A 23,435-nucleotide genomic window follows, 5' to 3' on the forward strand; every position below is an offset into this window, starting at 1 on the left:
AAAAAAGCTATATATATTTTTTTTTTATAAACAACAATAAAAAATGCAAAAAAAAAAAAATATTAGATAAGTGCAATTCCGGCTAATGTAACTGTCTTCAGTTGTGCACCATGCTTCTGCATCATCATGGACTTCTAGGGCTGCATGCGCCGGCGGAGCAACCGTGGTATGCTAACAGGTCTGCACTGCTAAATATTTATTTGGGTCATATGGTGTTTTACGGTAGCCTAGAATAAGTACTGGCATCGCGGTTAGGTTAGCTTATTCAACCCAGGGCTCACATCTGGATACATTCACGAAAGTGTTTGATCCTTCTACCTTGCACTATTTTGCAGTAGACCAAGTGCTGTCTCGCTGTTGCAGTCATGCCTATGTTCGTGGTGAACACAAATGTTGCAAAGGACGATGTTCCTGCTGAGCTGCTGTCGGAGGCCACGCAGGAGCTCGCCAAAGTGATGGGCAAACCCGCGCAGGTGGGCAGACTGCATGTTACTTATTTCCTACAAACCGTAGGACTTTTTATATTAGTCGACATGAAATGAGAGACTCCACTCTACAGTTATCCTCTTAACTGTAACTTGGCTTAAGTCGTGTTGGACTTAATTAAGCTTAATTATTTGTCGATTTAAGCTTAACTAGTGATGGAAAATCATTCTCATTTCAGTGAATCATGTTTTCAAACAAATGTTTCGACGAACCAGTTCAAAACATGATTCAGTGATTGTTCTTCAGTGAACGTCCTGACGCAATTACGTGACTGCGTTTGACGTATTACATAACCCGTTTCAAAAATATGCAGTCACATTTAGCTGTTTACTAAGTTTTACAGTATTAAAAATGTGTATTTCAGTTCAGTGTTTTGAAGCCGTGTATCGATTCATTAAAAAATATTCTAACTCATTACACAATATTATTTTTTTTTTTTTTTTTTAATTTAGACTTGAGGACCTCTCGGAACGACTCGGTCGGATTCTTGAATCAAATTTTTCTGATCTGTTTCTTTGAAAAGATCCTGTTCAAAATAACTGCATCGTTTAACCCTATTAACCATTGTGTGTCTGTCTTTGTATTGCTATATTACAGTACATCGCCATACACATTATCCCGGATCAGATGATGATGTTCGGGGGCAAAGGAGATCCGTGCGCGCTCTGCTCTCTCACCAGCATTGGAAAGATCGGGGGCGCCCAAAATAAACAATACTCCAAACTTCTTATGGGATTGCTCAACAAACACCTTGGCATTTCACCTGACAGGTAAATCAGTGTATTACAGCTGGCTGCCTTTGGCATTTACCAGTATGTTATACAAAAAAAATTAAAATATCTAATTAATTTCAGTTGTTAATATGCATGTGCATGCATGCATGTTACATTTGAGATATACCTTTCATGTTATGGGTTGTTTGTTGTGTTGTATGTCAAATGCACTTATTTGTTTGTTTAGTAAAGCCTTTTTGTATATTTTACAGGATTTATATAAACTTTGTTGATATGGATGCTGCCAATGTGGCTTGGAACAGCACTACCTTCGGATAAAGAATATAGATTTATGATCTGGTAGAAGGTGGCGGTTTCTGTTCCAGCTCTACATGAAGAAAAGCTGTTGGGAGCATAATGCTATCAGTCAATTAAGTCTTAACACACAGCAGACAACATCTTCCTTTGACAATAAAGCTTTCTTTAAACTGTATTGAGATGTGTTTTTGTTTTTTGTTACATGCCACTTTAAAAGCACAGATGTTTTAACAAAATCATAATGCTGCCAAAGGTACTGTATTGTTGTGACCTATAAAATTAAATATTAGATATTAACACATAAATATTCAAAATAAAAGAGACCACAACATACTGGATAAATTAAGTAGCTCAGCATTAGACTTAAGGCATCATGGTGAATTTGTGGCATTTTTAATTCTTTAGCCACACTTCCAATGTCAAAAATCTTGTTTTAGGCATGTCTCTAAATAAACCTTAAGTCATACCAAGGTACGATACTGAACTGTTTCTGAACTTTGATTTCATAACCAGCCTAGCAAAAACATCCTTTTGAGAAATCATCACTGAGGGGAAATACATGTTTGAAAGTAAGATTACAAAAGGCACATATTTGCAGTGAAACCACACATCTGTCTGAAATATTTTAGCTACAACATGAGACTAATATTCTAGACTATTGTGACCAAAAACTAGCATAGTAATGATGCAGATTAGAAGTAAGTCATAGAAGTCAAACAGAAAAAGAAAAAAAAAGACAGACAAAACATTAACATTGAGTACAGAGACAGGTAGTAGTCTAAAACTAGTCATTTCCAAATAGAACATGAACAAGACTTAAGAGAGTTTACAGAAGAAACAAGGCAAGGTAAATTGTCTGCCTGGAACAGCAGAGCTGATCACAGGAGATATTCCGTTTAGTCTGTTTGCATCATTATCCAGGAACAAAGATGAATTGACCAGAGGGAGAAATAAAAATAAATTTTTATTACCATATACAAAGCTATAATTTGTTAAATATGTGTATATATTTAAATTACATTCTAAATGATTGAAGTGGCATAGGATAAGACAGCAGAGACAGACAATAAAATTGGGGGAAAGAAGGTGAATGGTGTAAGAAAATGTCCCGGGCCAGGATCAAGTCCCTGTCAGCTCTGATATGATTAGGCCATCAGTCCTATAATAAAGCACAAACAGAAACTACAGTTAAGAAATTTATATTTTAATTAGAATGCTAAAATTATATTTAACTGAGTCCACTTCAGCCAACAGCTCTGATATGTTTTAGGCATCAGTCTTGTAATAAAGCATAAACAGAAACTACAATTAATAAATTTATATTGGAAGGCTAAAATCATACTTACCTAATCACTCACCTCACCTGTTTACCTTTTTTTTTTTGGCCTTGATTGTGGATAGGACAGTAGAGACAGACACAAAAAAGGGAGGGAAGGGGGAATGATTCAGGCTTGATTCAAACCCGTGTCCAGGCCCGTCGCAACAAGGCAGGCAAACCAAGCAATTGCTTGGGGCCCCGAGCTGGCCTGGGGCCCCAAGACAACGACTGGTTAAGAATAAAATGCAACGACACTGTGTGAGCGCCCCTTTGATCGTCAATGCAGTAACGTGTAATGACACTGTTATCGGGATCCCCCTCAAGGGGGCCCCTCTCAGTAGTCGCTGATAGCAGCCAGCCAACCACATGATCTCACGTGATGGACTAATATCTGTAAATATTAAGCCAGAACAGTCTGTTTAAATATGAATCCTGCATGTTCTGCGTGTCTCTGTTAATGAATGGAGCAGAACCGCGACTTCCTTTATTAACACACACTGAAGCGCACGTGAGGCTCGCCGTAATTTCAGCGTCTGCTGTCTCGCTAAATAAGACGAGAACACATGAACAACATCTCCAGAACTGCTCTGACAGTCACTTCATGAGCATTTGACCGATACACAGAGCTGTAAAAGTACGTCAACCCGTCAAAATAAAAGTCCTGTTTTAGACAAGTATTTGCCAGAGATGTATTTCTATTGTTCAGCAGAATGTACATAGCCAACTACTAAAACAAAATCAAACGTTTTTTTTAAGGTTTAATCACACAAATTTTTTTCCATGTTTTATTTTTAATAGTAAATCCCCATTGTTTACCAAAAAGCTAAGTTTGCTTAATTTTCAATAATTAAAATATAAATTAAATTAATGTTTTGTGTTTATGTTTAATGTGCATCTCAGAAAATGCTTTATTTAAAACCCCAACTGAATGGCACTTAAATGCACTTAATTCATCTGTCAACTTTATTGTCATTGTTGTCATTAACAAATTCGATAGCTACAGCCCTAGATGAAAGTGGCACAGCAAATAGCATGCTATACTATTCCACCGTGATAATCTATTTTCCAAATGGGGGTTAGGAAAACCACACAATAAATTCCGTGCATCAAACATTAGCTTGGGATGTTTTTAAGCATTGGTAGTGAAAGCAGCTGCCTGCATCCCTTCCCTAATAATATCAAAATATGGAAATGTTAACATATCTAAACATTTTCGGTAAACTTTATAATAAGTAAAAATACTGTTTGCTAACAGTTAAATGACAAAGATTAAAGATTAATTAACTAGCAATTTACCATCTATTAATGATTGTTATTACAAAGTGTCTACCATCTAACTTAGTTAGCAACTATGGTTTTGGGAAACGCACCCCTGAGCTGTTAATAGTGACCTCTGCAATATGCTAACAGTGAAATGGTAAAACTTACTTCACAGGTAATTTCAGATTTTTTTTTTCATTTATTATTCCCCCAGCTACACCATCAACTTCATCCTCAACATCAACAGATGCATCACTTCTCAGTGCTGATGTTTCCTCTATATAGCCAAGGTACCACAAACTCTATAATTATAGCTGATATCCTGCACAGCCCAGAGTTTAAACTGACAAGTGTGTGCTGTCATATTATTAGAAAACAAAAACAGTGCAAATCACTATTGAATTCCCACCAAACTATTTTTTCAAGCAGTATTTGCACTGTAAACCTTTTTTATTTATTTAAAGTGTGGGTGAACTTAAACTGTATGGCTATGCTGTGGTTCCTGTAGGGTTTGCGTGCGTGCGGGGGGCCTCTATGTCCATTTTGCTTGGGGCCCCCAAATTCCTTCAAACGGCCCTGCCCGTGTCCCCGACAGTTCTGATATGATTAGGCCGTCAGTCCTGTAATAAAGCACAACCCGAAACCACAATTAATAAATGGATATTTTAACTAAAAAAAAAAAAAAAAAAAAAAAAAAATCTTCACAAATCTAAGACAAAGCGTAGACCTACATACCCCCAAAATTTGTATTGGGAAGTTACAACATATATAGTATTAGCACAATACAATATAAATGCAAATAAAATAAAATAAATAAACTGACTTTACACTGGGAGACATTCATTAAACAAATCTTCTCCTTTTTTCCCCTTTTTTGTTTACGTTTTTATGTTTATTTTTGACATTTTTACAATTTTTCTATTTTAATTCTAAAATGGGTGAAATTAGGGTTGACACTACTTCATATTTCTGATGAATATTTCAGCCAGTAACAAAATAGTAGACCTCCTTCAATGTCTTTTTCAATGCATCTTCACATACATGTTCATTCACCTGAACAAAATGTTGCAAACAGTGAGAGGAAATACGAGTTTTATTAAAGCACTTTCATCTCAAACTGTTTATATTATTCTATTATAATTTATAATATATTATATTATTCACTGCAAACGTACTATTTGCTACAGCAAAATTAATAAGAATATTAACCATTTTTATATCTTAAATAAGAAAACACATATATTTATGTGTCAAGAGAACATGCTCTGCATGTTTAAAATACTGCTGATACTGACAAGCTTTTTACCATCGGCAGTAATTGTGTACCTCAGAATTATTGCCATCTTTCACCCTACTGCCTACAGTACAAATAAATAACTGTAGTTCCACCTAAATTCACATTATTATCCTGAAAACATTTATACAATATGTCTTCCAATTTTTATTTTTATTTTTTACTTTTATACCAGACAGTTTAGCATTGGAAAAACTTGACAGCATAGCATTGGGGGGAAAAAAGACAAGCAAACCCATGTTAGATCTGATTATTCTTTGTTTTTATTAAAGAACAACAAAAAATGAGCCACAGGTACCAAACAAACAAACATCAAATTAGAAATAAATAAATAAATAAATAAATATCATGTTGAGAGGATCTTGGTCATTGGACTGCCATTGCATGACATCATCTACGCGCGACACTACGTCATCAGTGTGCAGTGTGATGGTTTAACAGCACTCCTCGTTGCTGTGAAGAACTGAGGGACAATTTCCAAATAACAAGACGAAGTTTAAACAGTGGATGTTTGGAAGAGCCTAGACATTACGGTATATTAAATAATATTATCTACCCGGACTCCATCTATTTGTAACTATATTCAACATGCTAACGTTAACAAGCTAACACCACCGGAACAATACATTATTTGGCAAATCTTTTATAAAACACTGTATTTGCCGAGATGAATACCAGAGGGGACGAGTTCACACAGGAATGGCACAATAATATGCTATTTCCCTCATCTTTAAGAATACAAGTACCTAGCAATATAGCAGTTTTTGAACATCCAATTTTTCTATCACAGCCATGACGACAGAAGCCCCTGAAAAGTCAGCAGATGAGGGCCTGAGTTCTTCGGGCAGTGCTGGGACTTCAGGTACACGATTTGACCTGGAGAGAGAGACAGAACTGCGTTTCGAGGTCGAAGCAGGAGAACGAGTGCAGCTCGAGCTGTTGACCGGTCTGGCAGAGGTGTTCGGATCCGAACTGAACCGGAATAAGAAGTACACCTTCGGACCAGGCTCTAAGATTGCAGTTTTCACCTGGCAAGGCTGCAGTGTGTCGCTTTCAGGAAAGACGGAGGTGAGAGAGGTTAAAACGATGCCAATGGATGTCTAGAATAATGACATGGAATGCTAAATGAATTCAAAAATGCCTTTCTCTCATAAATATAGGTGGCTTATATCTCCAAAGATACACCCATGCTGCTGTATCTCAACACCCATGCAGCTCTAGAGCAGATGAGACGTCAAGCAGAGAAAGACAATGAGAGAGGCCCTCGGGTATGTAAACAGACATACAATACAGTTCCTTTCTACAATTTGGGATTGGTAAGAAATGTATACTTTTACTTAGCAAAGTTGACTTAAATTTAAAAAAAAAATGACATTAAAAAGACATAATTTTACTAAAGATTTCCATTTCAAATAAATGCTGTTCATTTGAACTTTATTCATCAAAGTATCCTGAAAAAAAAAATGCTGTTAGAAACAAATAAAGAAATGGTGTAGGAGAGTGAAACTCAATATCTGTGCAGTGTGCGCATGTATAAAAAAAAAATCTTATTTAAAGCTTTTGACATATAAATGCACACATCAACACGATCACTTTATTTAGCGTTCATGTAAACACTACATTCAGATTCATCAATCAGAATGAATTCAGTCCAATTGAACCAAAAATTGTGCATGTAAATGTAGCCACTGAAGACCAGAGTAATACAGTAAGTATGGAAAATAATTGCCCCCCCTTTAAAATAATCACATTGTTGTTGGTTTGAAGACGGACAGAGCTTTTGTTTTATCCAGCTGTATTTACTCAGTGCAAATTGTACCATCCAAGTGAATGATAGAACACATCCAAAAACCAATCACTGAGTTAGAAAAAGGATCACCCCTTGTTGTCAGTATTTTGTTGAACCTTTTGATTTAATTACAGCCTTTAGTCTGTTGGGATATGTCTCTGTCTCTACTAACTGCACATCTAGACTTTGGAATATTTGCCTTCTTTTCTTTGCAGAACCGTTCAAATTAATTTCAATTTGTTGGTGGCCATTTGTGGACTGCAGTCTTCAAGTGATTCCACAGATTTTCAGTGAGGTTTAAGTCTGGGCTCTGACTTGGTCATGCAAGGACAATCACCTTTTTCTCCTTTCAAGTTTCAACCACTGTTTTCTCAGTTCTGCTGTGTGCTTTGGGTCATTGTCATGCTGGAAGTTAAACCTTCTTCCCGTTGATAACTTTCTGGCAGAGGGCAGCAGATTTTTTTCTCAAGAATTTGACCATTTTTTGCCCCATCCATTGTTTCTTCTATCCTGACAAGTGCTCCAGTCTCTGCTGCAGAGAAACCCCATAACAGGATATTACACCTCCATGCTTCACTGTATGATTTCTGTTATTTAGATGGTGAGATGGCGGATTTCTTCTGGACATCTCATTTGGTGTTGAGGCCAAATAATTCAGTTTTAGTCTCAGCTGCCTCAGAATCTTCAAAGTGCATTTTTGCAAAGCTCAGTCATGACTTCATGTGGCCTTTCTTGAGGAGTGACTTTTTTCTTTCAGCCCTCCCATATAAGCCACATTTGTGGAAAATTTGTGATGTTGTTGGCACATGCACACAATCATAAATTGTAAAATTTTGCAACTGCTTCAGAGTTGTTGTAGGCCTGAGCAGTTTCCTCATGGCTCTTTCATCCAGTTTGGAGCAACATCCTGATTCATGGTGGGTCTGTTTTACCGAACACCTTCTACCTCTTAATAATAGACTTCACTTTGCTTCTAGGCATTAATGAATCCTTTAATAAAATGTATCCATCTCCTGACTTGTGGCTGTCCACAACTTTATCCAGGAGATCTTTTGACAGTCCTTGCCACCCACAGTGGATTGTTTGCTTCAGTTGCACTGCCAATGACTGAAATGCTCCAGGAAAGCTCTTTTCTTTTCAGAGTTGGATAAAAAATACTGTGCCCATCTTCAAAGCAACAAAATGTGATTATTTTACAGAGGCGATTCTTTTCTTCACCCACTGTCACTGGTAAAAATTCAGCTTTGCCATGAAGAGAATAAATTAGGTTTTAAAACAGAAATAGTTATTTTAAATTGTAATAAAATTTCACAATATTACTAGTACAATATGAATGCAGCCATAATGAGTGTAAGATACTTTCTTAAATATTAAAAAATCTTACCAACCCCTTATGATCTATTGAATAGTAGTGTCTATTTAACGTAGCAAATAAATGTTTTTGACATCTCTGTGGTTACTGAGGGTTAAATGCGCTCTGTTGTTGTAGGTAATGGTTGTCGGACCAACTGATGTGGGAAAGTCAACAGTATGTCGAGTGTTGCTGAACTATGCTGTGCGACTGGGACGAAGACCTACGCTGGTAGAACTCGATGTCGGCCAGAGCAGCGTAAGTAAATGATGCCTGAAGGATCAGTGCAACATCTGCTAAACATTACAGGCTTGTAAGAAATGTAGCATTATATGCATGTTTAACTGTTATTGTCCGTAGGTCTCTGTGCCTGGAACTATGTCAGCTCTGTGCATTGAACGTCCTGCTGATGTAGAAGAAGGCTTCTCTGTGCAGGCTCCACTTGTCTTTCACTTTGGCTCTACCACACCAGGAACGAATATCAAACTTTACAACAAGGTAATGACAAAATTGCACTTAAGGGTGTGTTTTCTTTACACTTCAGTGTTATACTGAGCTTTGGCCCATAAATTATTAGAACAGATTGAGCTTGGCCCCAAACAGAAAGTACCAAACTATCCTGGCACTGTTTAATCAATAATAGAGAGGAGAACATGCATTAATCTTTCTCTTAATGCAGCTATAAAGTCTTGTTCTTCTGCAGTTGTTAATACAAAAACAATAAAGTCAATTTTCGTAGCAGTTACTGAAGGAGTAGTAATCACCAGTTGCATGATGACATGACAATGATGAATCCTCTTTTGCTTTTTTTTTTTTTAATCATTGTACAGCAAAAGGTCTGGTATTACTAGAATAAAAGTGTTTACTTTATATTTAATTTATTTATGTTACTGGTTCTTGGTCCATCAATGCACATTATTCCAAATTTACAAATGTTTGTTTTTTATTTTATGAATAGTATGTACCTACTGTATTCAATATTACATACTGCTTTTCATAATATTAGCAGTTTTAATGTTACTTTTCTTTTTCTTTTTTATAAAAAAATATTTTGGGCTCCTTGAAGAAAAAAGTCATTCCCTGAAGTCAAATACTGTCAGATTATAATACATTACCATTCAAACGTTACATTCAGCTTTGCATAAGAGACTTCCAAAACATTCAAAAATATTACTGACCCCAAACTTTTGAATGGTAGTGTATGTTAGATTACAGAAGTAACATGGGTTGTGAATGCCGTTTCATGTTGAATTTAAGTAAAATGAGTATGAATTATCCAGACATATTAATAAAACATGTTTGAAGGAGTCTCTTTTTTTTTCTCTCTCTCTCTCTTTGGGTGTGTAGCTGACTTCCAGTCTTGCAGAAGTATTTTCCCAGCGCTGTGAGGTGAACCGCAAGGCTAGTGTGGGTGGCTGTATAATTAACACCTGCGGCTGGGTCAAAGGTTCAGGCTACCAGGCTCTGGTCCACTGCGCTTCAGCCTTCCAGGTGGATGTTGTACTAGTGCTGGACCAGGAGCGTCTCTATAATGAGCTTAAACGTGACCTGCCACACTTTGTACGTGTTGTCCTTATGCCAAAGTCCGGCGGCGTGGTGGAGCGCTCGAAGGACTGCCGACGAGATACACGGGATGAAAAGATCCGGGAATACTTCTATGGCTTCCGTGGAACTTCCTTTTACCCTCATGCCTTTGATGTGCGTTTTTCAGAGGTGCGTATTTACAAGATTGGTGCGCCCTCAATTCCAGACTCCTGTCTCCCTCTGGGTATGTCCCAGGACGACACCCAGCTTAAACTCGTCCCAGTCAGCCCTGGCAGGGACTTAACCCACCATGTGCTGAGTGTGAGTTCGGTGGATGATGATGCCGAGGTGGGTGCAGAACAGAGCAGAGGGATTCTAGAGAGTCCCGTGTGTGGCTTCGTAGTTGTGACCGCGGTGGACACACAAGCTCAGGTGATGACGGTACTCTCACCAGCACCCAGACCCCTGCCGCGACACACTCTGCTCATCATGGACATTCGTTTTATCGACCTTAAATGAAGCATAGAAGCCTAGCAGAGCTCTACACTTAATAGGGACATTATCTTATCACATCTGTTGAGTTCTTAGAAAATATTTATAGCTCTGTTTATTTTTTTAAAGAGCAAGTTTTAATAATTTTGTGGGGAAGAAAAACTTTTTTTCTTTAAATTCAATTGCAATTTCATCCTTCTGAACAAACAATAAAAAAAAACTGTTTGACAATGTTATTCTGCATTCCTGTTTTCAGTGATTACATCCATTGAGCAAATATTTATTCGACATTATATATATTGTGTATACAAAAAACTCTTACGAATATTTTCCTGCATTTCCTATACCGGTGTCCTTAAATGATGATGGGACCAAAGAAGAAGATGATGATGATGATGTCTTGTTTAGGGTTTTATTTTTGGCTTATCATACTCCGTATCGGATAAACGAGTTTTCAGCCCCGGGCGTACACAGATCAAAAGCCTTTTCCCAAGCAGTAGAAATACCGTGAGATTAAGGGAGAGAGAGGATAGAGAGAGCTGAAGCTCCTCTCTCATCAGATAATAATGCTGCCCCGGGCCAGGATGCAGAAGAGAAACCAAGTCTCCAGATCACAGGACGTGTGAATAAACGCCAGCCATTTAAAGTACGTAAACATTCAGGACATCCGACACTGCGTGAGTATATTCTAGTGGATGACATTTATAATATATGTGCTGTTTAAATTAAAAGTGTTTAGGCAGGTAGCTGTTTGCTTTTGATCTGTTTCGACCGAGGATCGATATCGCCGCATTTGAGCTTCTTTCAGTGTTGGCTCAAACAACTGGAGTCCGAGGCTTCACTTTGAGGCCTAGTTTAACAAAGCGAAACACGAAGCGAAAAGTTAAATAATCGTATTTCGGTGCGGTTTATTAGTTAATTTAGCTAATATTTGATCAACATGTATTTTACTTGTGTTTTGTAATCCAAACTGCCTTATTTTACTGTGTAAGGTAGTATTATGGAGGGCGATATTAGCTGGGATGGTAAGCTAAGCAAAAACGGGACACAACCGTAGTGTTTTTGAACATCTGGACTCGGCTAACCCATTTGGTTTGTGTTTTGCTGTAGTGATTGACTGTGCCACCTAATTAGTTGTCAAACGTTACCTAGACAGCATTTATGGGCTTTATGGTTCTATTCAGATGTGTGCAATCCACATATGATACCCTGAAATGCTTTCTATGTAGATAGGCAGCTCAAAAAGCTTTCAAATATATATATATATATATATATATATATATATATATATATATATATATATATATATATATACACACTCTTACTCCGAATGCACTTCAGTCATCTATACAGTAAACTGTATTTGACTTATAAGGATCACAGCTAGCCATTTTTGTCAAAAAATAGGTCAATTTTGTTTGACTATTAAATTGTTGAAATGACTATTGTGGGTGAGTGACATCCTTACATAATTTTCCTTTTTGTTATTGATTATGTGGTACAATCAGATATCATCTGACATCTATCTTTCTTTTCATAATTGATTCAACGTTGATGGTCCGATATTATTTAATGTTTATGAATTAATCAAATCTATATATATTTCCCATGTGAAGTGAATTGGTTTTCAGGTGTTACTGTGAATGAAGAGAGCAGGAGTAGCTGCAAGAGAAGAAGATTATAAGTGGTGTATTAAGGCTTGTCTATGCAAGACTCAAGGTCACTACGTGGTCAGTGTGACAGTAAACCCAAGGAGATAAAGGGGATTGTAAAGGGGGGATAGGGTTGAATTGTATACAGTAAACCTGTTGGAGAAAACAGGAAAAAAGAGGCACACCCTTTCCTGGTGAGTCAGAAGTTGTGACACAGGGCAACAACAAAGTGTGATCAGGTTTCAACATGATGTGTGTGTACACAGATGTAGGTTTCACAATTCATTGCTTTATGTTCCGTCTTGTTCATGTGATCATTCGTAGGATATTTGCGGCTTGGAACCGGTATGACAAACTTCAAGAATGTGTAAGATCAGGTCACGAGTTCATATCTACGTGTTTAATTATCTTTTCTTCTCATAGATACCGCTCAGGCCAGTTAAGGAATCAGAAAGGAGGAGGACGGCATTTTAGACTCCTCAGTCTCATTCTTGTGAGGAAGAAGGGCCTTATGGGACACTATGCAGGGTTAAAATGGTTTTGCACACTCGTGTGTTATCACAACCTGGAGTTTTCAACCCCGGACGCATACGGATCGTGTGCAGTTGCGATGGTGGACACGCACTCTGGTGTGGGCGTACATTTTTTGCATATGGATTGCATCTGAAAAGCAACTTATGTGGATATCTGCACTTACAAGATTCATGTGACCTGGCAAACCGTGTTTTTCTGTTCACTTTTCGGCCAGTTTGTCTTTCTTCAAAGTGTGAGCTTAGATCACCTCAGAGAGGAGAATGAGCTCTCATTTAGGGCACAAGACATCAAGAGCTCGGTTTCATGTTTTGTACTCATAATTACTGTCTTTTCTTAGACGGACTGTTCCGGAGGGAAATCCAGACTCCTTTGAGATTGTAGAAAGAAAGCTTTTTTTTCTCTCTCTCTCTCTTTTTTTTTTTGTAGTTTCTTTTTTTCTCTCATACTTTTTGTTTCACTGTATACCTCCCACCAAAACATTTTTTTCCCCTTTAGTAGTCTAACATCATTCTCACATGCACTCATCTGCTAGGAATCTTTGAGAGATATGAGATTGGTCTCTGAGCGAGTACTGTATGAATGCCTGAACTCAAACGGCTGCTTCCTTTGAGCTCTTTTTGGTATAACACGGGGCTTACCAGAGATTTGCACTAAAAGAGCATTGCTGTCACTTGATTTTCCTTTTATTGACCAAATCTTGTTACATTCAAGCCATATGAACTTATTTTTGATGAAGCTAGAGCTATTTTTGTATTACAGTGAAGTCATAGAAATATTTCATATTATGTGTATATAAATTTAGTCTATTTTTTATGTATCAACACACACATATACAAAAAGACATCTGCACTATTTTACGTTAACGATTGTTTTTGGTAAGAAATGCACCTTTTTTTATGAGAACATAATCTATTTCACTGAATTTATTGTTATGGCCATGGCTACACATCGTCCTCACTCAGGTGGGAGATGTGTTTTCTTCGCTCTCTGACGCCTCCCCCTGTTCCCTCGTTTTTTTGACATCTCCAAATGCCTGTGGGTCTTAGTGTGGGTGGGGCTCTCGGAGACCCCTCTCCATCCCGCTCATTCCACCCCAGTCGCTATGTGCCTGTGTCCGCAGCAGCCGCCTTCCTTGTGGGGGCCACGACACTGTTTCTCTGTTTTACGTGAGTAGAACCTCAATACATTAATATAGAAATTCAGTGTATCGAAGTGTAACGAGAGGCATCTCTGTGCAGGTGTCCGTGGCTGTCAGAGCGGTTCTCCTCCTCCATTCCACTCTATAATGTTGTGATCTTCCTCTTCACACTGGCCAATTTCTGTATGGCCACATTCATGGACCCTGGCATTTTTCCTAGAGGTACATACTTACAAACATTAGAAATGTTTCTTGAGCAGCAAATCAGCATATTGATTTCTGAAGGATCATGTGACACTGAAGAATTCAGCTTCACCATCTCAAATACATTACATTAAAAAAAATTATTTTAACAGTTATGGTTATATACAGGTATTACTGTATTTTTGATCAAATAAATGCATCCATGATAAGTGTAAGAGACTTCTTTTGAAAACATTACAAATTTTACAATTCAAATGTATTTTTTGCACATATACATTATTAATTAAAATAAACGTATTACTTTAACATGTCATAAGTAAAAGAAGCCTTAGTGGTCCTTAAATTAGGCTTAATTTTTTAAAGCGCAATATGCTTGTCTTATATTTTTCGTGTTGATTTTGTGTTGAAGTGTGACCTGGACATTTCTTAGCAGTTTTCATGAGATTGTATGTTTTGCAGCTGAAGAAGATGAGGATAAAGAGGATGATTTCCGGGCTCCGCTTAATAAGACGGTGGATGTGAGGGGCATTCAGGTGCGGATGAAGTGGTGCACATCTTGTCGCTTTTACAGACCACCGCGCTGTTCACACTGCTCTGTGTGTGACAACTGTGTGGAGGTACACAGACATTCAGCATATTTGCACACTAAACCAAGTCTTCAGGGTTTGATTGAAGTCTTGCTGACTTGACTTGGGCTTTATTATTGTCTAAATGCATGTGTGTTTCTGTGTTTAGGATTTTGACCATCACTGCCCATGGGTGAACAACTGCATTGGAAGGCGGAACTATCGTTATTTCTTTCTGTTCCTGCTCTCGCTCACTATTCACATTATGAATGTGTTTGGCTTCAGTTTGCTATACATCCTCCATCACACTAAACAACTGGACCAGGTCCACTCTGCAGTCACGTATCCTTTATACACAACGCACTTACATATGCATGTGCACATGATGTAATCTCATGCATACACATCAACCATGTTTTTTGGTATCCTTAACACACTACTCAGTATGGCGGTGATGTGTGTAGCTGGCCTGTTTTTCGTCCCAGTTGCAGGGCTCACTGGGTTCCATGTTGTTCTTGTAGCCAGAGGGAGAACGACCAATGAACAGGTGCGTGTGTGTGTGTGTGTGTTCGGTGTGTTCCTTGTCCACAATGTATGTGTTTGGTCAAATAGAATGATGTGATTTTTCTGATTTCTAAGGGCTTGTTCTCAAATTTCCTCTCTTCACCCTCAGGTGACTGGGAAGTTCAGAGGCGGCGCTAACCCCTTCACACATGGGTGCTTGAAAAACATTGCACACATGCTTTGCAGTTCACAGGCTCCCAGGTTCATAAATCATATTTTCTAACAAATAAAGATGCGTTTTGGAGATTATGTTTGATTTAAAGTTCTAATTCTATTTATATGTTTTTTGTACAGGTATCTTGGTCGCTTACGAAAGCCTCATTCTGTTCAGGTCCAGCCACCATTTCTCCGGCCACCTCTGTCTGAAGCCCAACTAGCAGCTAAAGTCCTGGATAATGGCATCCAACAGGTACATACACAATCATACACTTTTTTTTAATGCATGGTTGGCAGCTGCAGTGCTTTGCAATGGAGTAGGTCTGTAAAGCTTTTTTTTTTTAATATATAATAGATAAACAATAATATTAATTAAAGCATGTTTTGCTAATGCTTGAGCACTTTTTACCATGTTTTAGAGGTGTAAGTGATACTGTGCTACTGGTTAAAGATCTGAGCTGTGTTTCCCAAAAGCATTGTAAGCCTAAGTAGATTATAGAACCATTGCCACTAATGGTCTCTGGGATCAGCTTAGTTTACGATGCTTTTGGGAAACACAGCTCAGATCTTTAACCAGTAGCACAGCATCACTTACACCTCTAAAACATGGTAAAAAGTGCTCAAGCATTAGCAAAACATGCTTTAATTAATATTATTGTTTATCTATTATATATAAAAAAAAAAAGCTTTACAGTTGCTGGTCAGCCAGTAATTGGTGATTTAATTGCTTATATAATGAATGCTAATTCATATTATTAATATACTTATTATGAATGTTATCTGTACCTGTTTTAGTCTAATAAATATTTGGATACGTTTTGTGCTTTTTAAAAAAAAAAATGTATTGGTTATGCTTTTCTGACATATAAACAAAAATTATTCACATTAGATGTAAAACTCAATATCAGTCAATCTTTTCCATCCTTTATTCACAAACCATACACTATGTAATATTTGACATGCTCTTATTTTGTCTATGTAGAGAGTTGAAATTAGGTAACTTTCTTTTGAAAGGAACTGACATATGTGTAAGATCTCAGACTAGAACAGGTTCCTAAAATCCCTTTAGATGAGTAGGCTATTTTTGTTAAAGAGTTGCTCTGTGTGTGTGTACTTCAGGGGAAGTCGTGGCTTAGTGGTTAGAGAGTATGACTCCTAACCTTAAGGTTGTGGTTTCGAGTCTTGGGCCAGCAATACCATGACTTAAGTGCCCTTGAGCAAGGCACTGAACCCCCAACTGGTCCCGGAGCTCCGGGTGTGTGTTCACGGTGTGTGTGTGTTCACTGCTGTGTGTGTGCACTTTGGATGGGTTAAATGCAGAGCACCAATTCTGTCACGTATGTCATATAACTTCTTTTTTTTTCAGTCTAAAAGTAGTTTGGAGATAATGGAGAGTCAGTCCACTGATGCTGACCCCCCTCCACCACCTAAACCAGAGCACAGATACCCTGGGCTGCCTCACACACAAAATGAAGGTGAGTTCACACACAGATGTATCATACCCGTCAGATAATTTACATTGTCACTACAGCAATTGTTTGACTGTTTTATACATTTTTTATATAACTTTTCTTCCCATCAGAGTGCAGCTTGCTGACTGAGACTCCACCCACACCTTCATTATATAAATACAAGCCGGCCTACAGCAGTCCAGGAAAAAAACACACGGCCTCAACACATTCAAGCAAAGTAAGTCTAAGTGAAGTATACACACATACAGGCAAGTTCAGGTACTGAAACTGTAAAATGTATTTTTTGTTTGTTTGAGACGACCATGATCTACTGCACTTGAGGTTTGCATTTTTTTGTTAATAAGTTGAATCCTTTCTTTTACTATTTTTCTTTAAAACCTGAAATCACTGGCAGTCAGTGAGCGAGTAAGTTTAGTTGTGAGTTATCCGTTGTTATGGTGTGTTTTGCACCTTGCTGCTGTGTTTCGTCATTATGACTCTGCAGTTGTTGCGTTTGATTCAAGCTAGACCCTCTCCTGTTGCTGTTTTCCTCTTGTTCTGAAGCATAACTTTCCTGGAATCATTTCATTCATCCATTCTGTAAAAATGGCATGAGTTTACATGTTCCTAATTATTATGCAAGTGACATATCAATAGGATTTCAGTGGAATAAAGAGTCAGATTTTTGTTTGTGTTGTTTTTCCCACATCATTTCAGGTAACTGGTATCAATCTCAGACTGGTTTGGTCCATAGTGTGCCAGATATTCTTAGGGAAATGGACACTTTACTTAAAGAGGTTGTTCCACATTATTAAGCAAGTCACAGTTCTCATGAAATATGGTGAGGAAGAAAGATCTTTCTGAAGATGAAAAGTATGAAACAATGCAATGTCTTGTAAAAGGCATCAAACAAAAAATATTTTGAAAAAAGCAAATAAAGATTTTTGAACCATCAAAAGATTTGTGAGTGACGTAGAACACAGGAGATCTTGGTCAGATGAAGATTTATTAAGGAAAGTTTCTGTCAAACACATGAACTGTATTGTAATGGCAGCTGAAAAAAAGCCACTGCTGAGCAGCAGACAAGTGTTTGAAGCTAATGGAGTCTCCAGATCCTCTCCATGCAGACTGACAGTTGTGTGTAAAACTGTGTTTTAGTCACTGCTAACCAAACCTCACAAAGAGAAACTTGTTTCATACTTTTCATCTTCAGAAAGATCTTTCTTCCTCACCATAACAAAAATCTGACTCTTTATTCCACTGAAATCCTATTGATATGTCACTTGCATAATAATTTGGAACACAGTTTAGTGTCAAATCCTCCTTGATGTTTTAAACATAATTCTTGTGCATTCATATGTTCCTACAGAGCCCCTAAAGGACACGTGGTGATGGGAAGAAAAATTATTTGCATTCATTCCCAAAACTTTTGAATTTGTTAGCATTGTTTGCATTTCTTCTCACAAAGGTTTTTGTTTAAATATGTGAAAATGTTCACCTTGGTGGACAGTAAAGTCCAAAAATTGTTCACTCGCAAATCTTTTGCGTTTGCCATGCCACTTTGCATGTGAAATACAATATAGTGTTCCATTCTGAAAAGCTCATTCCTATGCCCTAATCCCTTCATCTTTAAAAGGTTTAACCTCCAGAGTGAGAGCTTTAAAGGGAGGAAGGATGTAAGGGACCAAAAAACGGTTCTCTGGAATGCACTTCTCTATCATCTTGCCGGGCCAATTAAGGGGGCGCAATCATTGCACAATTAAACCTGTGGAAAGAATGATAGGAGCGAAGATTTCATCAGTTGTTCCCCTCGAAATCCTTCGTTCAGCAGGGCCCTTTTAAGTGGCCAGTTTTGAGCTCTTTGGTTTTGAACAGCCCTTAAAGGGGTCATATGACGCAAATCAAGTTTTCCTTTTTCTTTGGACATTTCATTACACCAAATACACAACATAATGTTCTTTTTAGCAATGTTATATGACCCTTTAAAAATGGCAGCCATGATTGTTCTTATATCGAAGTGGCCTTTGGAGGTGGATTTACCCAATTTGGAACACATTCTCCTCACTCCACATTAGTTCCATGAAATTTTTTCTAGAGCAAACACAAAAGTTTAGCTTGAAACTGCAAAGTTTTACAGTGGAACACAAAAACATTTAAATGTAATTTGTCCTCCAGTCTCATAGTTTTTCCATCACCACATCCCTTTAGGAGCTCTGTATGTCACTTTATACGGTGTGGTTTGTTCAAACGTTCAGTTGTGTGCCATCTTTCATCTCTTTGGTGATGCTTCAGCTGCTGAGGATGTTTGGTGTATCTTTTCTGTCTTTCTTTTTCCTCTCAGATGAGTCGAGGGAACAGTATGACCGAGTCTCCCTCTGTCCCCGTCACCACTGGGCAGCCCAGCTACTGCTCAGACCCCAGTTTGTCAAGCCGGGGGGGTGCAGGGTGCCGTGGGGGAGGGGAGGGAGGTAGAGCAGGCTCGGGGGGCCTGGGTGGGGCCTCTGGGTTTGGTGGGCGATCTTACCCTTCTTTTACTGACACCCTACTCCAGTCAGCAGCAGCCTCTTGCTCCTCAAGCCTTCGCACTGCCCAAACGGCCCACAATGCCCTCGGCCCCCTCATCTCTGAGGGTACAACCTCCACTAGCTACAAGAGTTTAGCCAATCAGACACGCAACGGCAGCTTGTCATATGAAAGTCTGCTGACACCCTCCGAAAGCCCAGAGTTTGAGTCTGCTGCTCACGAGCTTTCCCCGCCCAGACCGCAGCCTCCGCACTCTCTTAGCACAGCACCAGGGGCCCCACCTATTTTGGGGTACACGTCCCCTTTCCTATCTGCTCAGCAGAGGGAGGGTTCTCTCCAGGCCTGCCCTGCCCCCCTAAGACCCTCCCCCAACAGAGCTTTTCTGTGCCCAACAAGCTCACCCCCTTCAAGGGCTCCGCCCCTTTCTCCACGCGCTCGCTCATTGGGCTCCCCTCCTCCTGGCCCCGCCCCTGGCCATACACCTCTGGGCAAATCACTGTCCTATGGAGGTGGCGCCGAGTTACAGCACCACCCCTCTAGCTCAGGGGGCGGGACGCCGATGCCGAAGTGAGTAATGCCTGCAGATTTTAGTTGTCTCTCTCTTTCCCCCCCTCAGAAAAACCTGCACGCCTGTGTGTGTGTGATGGTCAAGTAGAACATTGAGGTCAAGTGTTCGTGTTTGTATTCATTTGGTCTGGTCTTTCTTCTCTTTGTTCAGTAACACTGTCTCTTTCTTCCTGCAACCCATTGCCACTCTACTGTCCCTCAAATTTCTGTACACACCCTCCATCTTTCTCCGTCCTTTTTCCTTCTCCGTTCTCTTTCTTTACGTTCATCTGCTCTGTTCTGCCCTCCCCTCCTCCTGCCTTGTGACCATAAGGATGACTCTGTCTCTGTGCTAAGGTTCGTCTCATTTTGCTTCTGTAAGTTTGAGGTCTTCAAAGTCAACATGAAAGTGAAATTATTTAGTTGCCTAAAACATTTAGAGTTTTAGATTAGTGCACATCAAAGTTAAGAAATATTTTTTATGCTTTGAAAACGTAATGTTTTTCTGGTTTTCTGAGGTGTTTTACATTTTTGTGAACTTTGCAGATTTGTCACCTAAATGTATGCCAGTGTTTTATGGTTACATTTATAGCTGTATAATTTCCAGATTGTTTTTTTTTCTTTTTTTATTAAATGTATTTTTAATATTAAAATATTTTGTAAATATTAATAATATAAAATGCACTGCTAAAAATAAAAAGTGATCATTATATTGGGCCAGGGAACAGTTTACCAGGGCATTGAAGGCAAGTGAAACAGAACTGACCTTTAGAACTCGCCAGGAGGAAAAAAAATCCTTCCTCTTTAGCCCTGGTGATTTATTGAAAAAATTCATGTTGGCTTTAAACAGAGTTTGCAAATGTCTTGCTTGCATTGTCTGTGTCTCATGTATCCGTCCAACACTTTCAATGCATCCAGTGTTTTTGGTTAAATTATTAGGCTTTTTTCACATGCATCCTTTAACGTTTACTTATCTCTCTCTATTTTTTCCCCCACCAACCATTAGCTCGACTATTAAGCAAAACATGGCCAACCATAACACCCACTCACACAAACCTGCAGGAGGGGTGAAGAAAGTGACTGGTGTTGGAGGAACGACCTATGAGATCTCAGTTGTGAATGACTGACACAAAAGAATCCGGATTCACTCGGCAGTTTTCTCCTTGATCAGATGGATGTAAAGCTGCTCAACCACACGTGCAAAAAAAAAAGCATACAAGACTACAAAGAAGAATCCTAAGTGTTTCCCAATCCAACTTTATCAGTCACTGTGGAGGACATACTATGAGAACATGGACCAGTGAAGACAAAACTTACAGCATTTTGTTTTCTAAATATCAATATGGTACAGAAATACCACAGACTTTCTTTGTAATTTAAAGAATCATTTGGTACATCAGTGTATTTCCTACCGATTTGTACACAAGACTGTCCAATGATCATTGGATATTCAGCCTTGGTAGGCAGGACCATGCGAGACACACTGATGCCTCATTCAGAATGACGTCGACAGAAACCAAAAGCCTCTCAGCAGTCAGCCAATAAGCATACATAAATCACTGTTCAGTCTTGCATATTCTATAGCACTCAGTTTCAAACCCTTAAAGAGACAGTTCACCAAAAATTACAATTCTGTCATCGTTTAACATCCTGATGTCATTCCATCCAAACCCATATGATTGACTTTCCTTTGTGGAACACAAAATGAGATATTTTAATGAATGTTCAAGCTGCTCTTTTCCAGACAATAGTGTGCACATGTTTTCCAGTCCCAACAAATACAAAAAAAGGCCATAAAAGTGGTCAATACAACTTCTAAAGTCTTCTTAAGCAGTGGTTCTCAACCATTTTTTAATTATTTAAAAATACGAAATTGAGTAAAATAAGTAAAAATCAAGATATTGCTTAGCTTAATTCACCCGCCTTGAAGAACCAGGATTCCCACTGTCTTAAAACAATGCATCTTGATGTACTGTACGAGGAAGCCTAAATCACACTAAAAAGTGTGATTTCTAGACCTGGAAAAGTCAATAAAGACAAAAATACTCCTATAACTCCATGGGCTTTTTTAGAATCAATGTTAATTTTTTTAGCCAAGTTTAAAAACAATCCTTATCCTCAATCCTTATTAAGAAAATCGAAAACCTGGAGTCAAAAAGGTTTGAGAACCACTGCTGAGAAATCATGTGATAGCTGACAGATGCAAAATGCAACAATTGTGGTGTAAAACGTTCATGTCTGCCGATCACAGAACTGTCATTTTTGCGTGAACTATTTCTACTAGAACTAGTTTTTATCCCCATTATTATTTTATAGAGGTACAGATGTATACGTGTTAAGTTTGATACAGAATATAATATTAAGATGCAGGCATATATGATGTATGATTGTTTGTGTTAGGTTGGATGGTGTTTGTCAGATTTATATGATGAAATTCTCAGCCAAAGAGACTCGGTCTGTTTGACAGATAGCACACTCAGCAAGTAGGAATGAATGTATCTAAAGACACACAAGTTACTAGAGCGCAACATATTAAGCAAAGATTATTTACATTATGTGCTGAAGATATCATGCAAATTGTAACTTTGTGTCAGTGTGTCCACCAATCAAGAGCCATACTCTCTCGACACATGGTCAGCCAATCACGAGAGTTTATTTATTCAGCTAGAGGAGGCCAGTGCAAGTACATGCTGGATGCACCATCGTATTGATTTAGAAAATTCATTCTTTATTTTATTGTTTTATTTTTTTTTTAAGTGGACATTGGTTAAATAGCCTGAGTACAGTGATTATCTCCTCATAGATGTATAATATAAGTTTGATTGTATTTGTCTATGTGAGAGAATGAGTGTGACATTTTTTTTTTTAACTTACCTGACTGTTGTACAAGAGCACATTCCAACTATCCTTTTGGTTCAGATCGGAGGTCGTTCACGACTTTTCTTTCTGCTTTTTGAGATCAGGACCAGTGACCAGTCAGAGTAAGATAGAAACCGCTTATGCAGAGACTTGGGAAAGGTTTTTTTTTTTCCATTTCCACCATGGCCTTATAATGCCTTTTTAACTGTTATCAAGGGTATTTCAGTATGTGTAATTGACTCTTAGAGATGACCGATAGAGAACTGTTGTGTTGACTCTTGGGTAAGAATGCAGACTCGTTTAACCCTTCTGTATTTCTGAAATGCCACTGACTCTGAGTCACATGAGCAACACATTTTCAACAGAACAATAAACAGAATGAACATAAGCTGGGTTTCCTCATTTTATATTTCAGTACTGTTTTGTCCTGATGTGTCTGATAATCAGCGGCTGGTTAAAGTGTAAATGAATACTTGTTAGAAAAGTCGAAAACATTCAGTACAAGCACCACTCACTAATAACACACACAATCTGCAAATGCATCTCTTGTTTAGGAGAATTCAGCAGTAACTGGTGGTTTAAGTACTTTTGGGATTTGGTTAAGTACACGTTGTAATCCTTTGGCAAAAGCCATTAAGTCTTCTTGTTCAGTAGCTCTTTGAGGTCAAGGAATATTCAGACCGTAGCCTCAAGAAGC

The 23,435-nt window shown here is 38.4% G+C and overlaps 3 protein-coding genes across 4 annotated transcripts; all 3 read left to right on the top strand.

The window, feature by feature from the left end:
• Positions 1-147: 147 nt before the first annotated feature.
• mif (macrophage migration inhibitory factor) lies at positions 148-1,539 on the top strand. The gene is made up of 3 exons (XM_026225007.1): positions 148-473; positions 1,084-1,256; positions 1,472-1,539. The coding sequence occupies exons 1-3, from the start codon at positions 366-368 to the stop codon at positions 1,536-1,538; spliced, it is 348 nt and encodes a 115-aa protein (XP_026080792.1). The 5' UTR covers positions 148-365; the 3' UTR covers position 1,539.
• Positions 1,540-5,768: 4,229 nt separating this feature from the next.
• clp1 (cleavage factor polyribonucleotide kinase subunit 1) lies at positions 5,769-10,696 on the top strand. Its single transcript, XM_026225008.1, has 6 exons — positions 5,769-5,922; positions 6,180-6,457; positions 6,550-6,657; positions 8,668-8,787; positions 8,890-9,027; positions 9,877-10,696. The coding sequence occupies exons 2-6, from the start codon at positions 6,182-6,184 to the stop codon at positions 10,570-10,572; spliced, it is 1,338 nt and encodes a 445-aa protein (XP_026080793.1). The 5' UTR covers positions 5,769-5,922; positions 6,180-6,181; the 3' UTR covers positions 10,573-10,696.
• Positions 10,697-10,953: 257 nt separating this feature from the next.
• LOC113057595 (palmitoyltransferase ZDHHC5-like) lies at positions 10,954-23,126 on the top strand. 2 transcript variants are annotated; one of them, XM_026225010.1, is made up of 12 exons: positions 10,954-11,222; positions 12,621-13,897; positions 13,970-14,091; positions 14,533-14,690; positions 14,809-14,981; positions 15,084-15,186; positions 15,313-15,404; positions 15,498-15,612; positions 16,726-16,834; positions 16,942-17,048; positions 19,152-19,900; positions 20,886-23,126. In XM_026225010.1, exons 2-12 carry the CDS (start codon positions 13,761-13,763, stop codon positions 21,004-21,006), a joined length of 1,986 nt encoding a protein of 661 aa, XP_026080795.1. In that variant the 5' UTR covers positions 10,954-11,222; positions 12,621-13,760; the 3' UTR covers positions 21,007-23,126. The 2 variants fall into 2 exon arrangements, with proteins under 2 accessions (XP_026080795.1, XP_026080796.1); XM_026225011.1 differs by having other exon boundaries at positions 10,954-11,191.
• The last annotated feature ends 309 nt before the right edge of the window (positions 23,127-23,435 follow it).

This window comes from Carassius auratus, chromosome 39, assembly GCF_003368295.1.
Source record: "Carassius auratus strain Wakin chromosome 39, ASM336829v1, whole genome shotgun sequence".
NCBI classification, from domain to species: Eukaryota; Metazoa; Chordata; class Actinopteri; order Cypriniformes; family Cyprinidae; genus Carassius; species Carassius auratus.

Excerpts from the sequence above, each read along its gene's own strand:
- LOC113057595 (XM_026225010.1), top strand. The coding sequence starts at position 13,761 with ATGCCTGTGGGTCTTAGTGTGGGTGGGGCTCTCGGAGACCCCTCTCCA. Across the intron at positions 13,898-13,969 it reads ACACTGTTTCTCTGTTTTAC|GTGTCCGTGGCTGTCAGAGC; the intron begins GTGAGTAGAACC and ends ATCTCTGTGCAG. Across the intron at positions 14,092-14,532 it reads CCCTGGCATTTTTCCTAGAG|CTGAAGAAGATGAGGATAAA; the intron begins GTACATACTTAC and ends TATGTTTTGCAG.
- mif (XM_026225007.1), top strand. The coding sequence starts at position 366 with ATGCCTATGTTCGTGGTGAACACAAATGTTGCAAAGGACGATGTTCCT. Across the intron at positions 474-1,083 it reads TGATGGGCAAACCCGCGCAG|TACATCGCCATACACATTAT; the intron begins GTGGGCAGACTG and ends GCTATATTACAG. Across the intron at positions 1,257-1,471 it reads CTTGGCATTTCACCTGACAG|GATTTATATAAACTTTGTTG; the intron begins GTAAATCAGTGT and ends TATATTTTACAG.
- clp1 (XM_026225008.1), top strand. The coding sequence starts at position 6,182 with ATGACGACAGAAGCCCCTGAAAAGTCAGCAGATGAGGGCCTGAGTTCT. Across the intron at positions 8,788-8,889 it reads TCGATGTCGGCCAGAGCAGC|GTCTCTGTGCCTGGAACTAT; the intron begins GTAAGTAAATGA and ends TATTGTCCGTAG. Across the intron at positions 9,028-9,876 it reads ATATCAAACTTTACAACAAG|CTGACTTCCAGTCTTGCAGA; the intron begins GTAATGACAAAA and ends TTGGGTGTGTAG.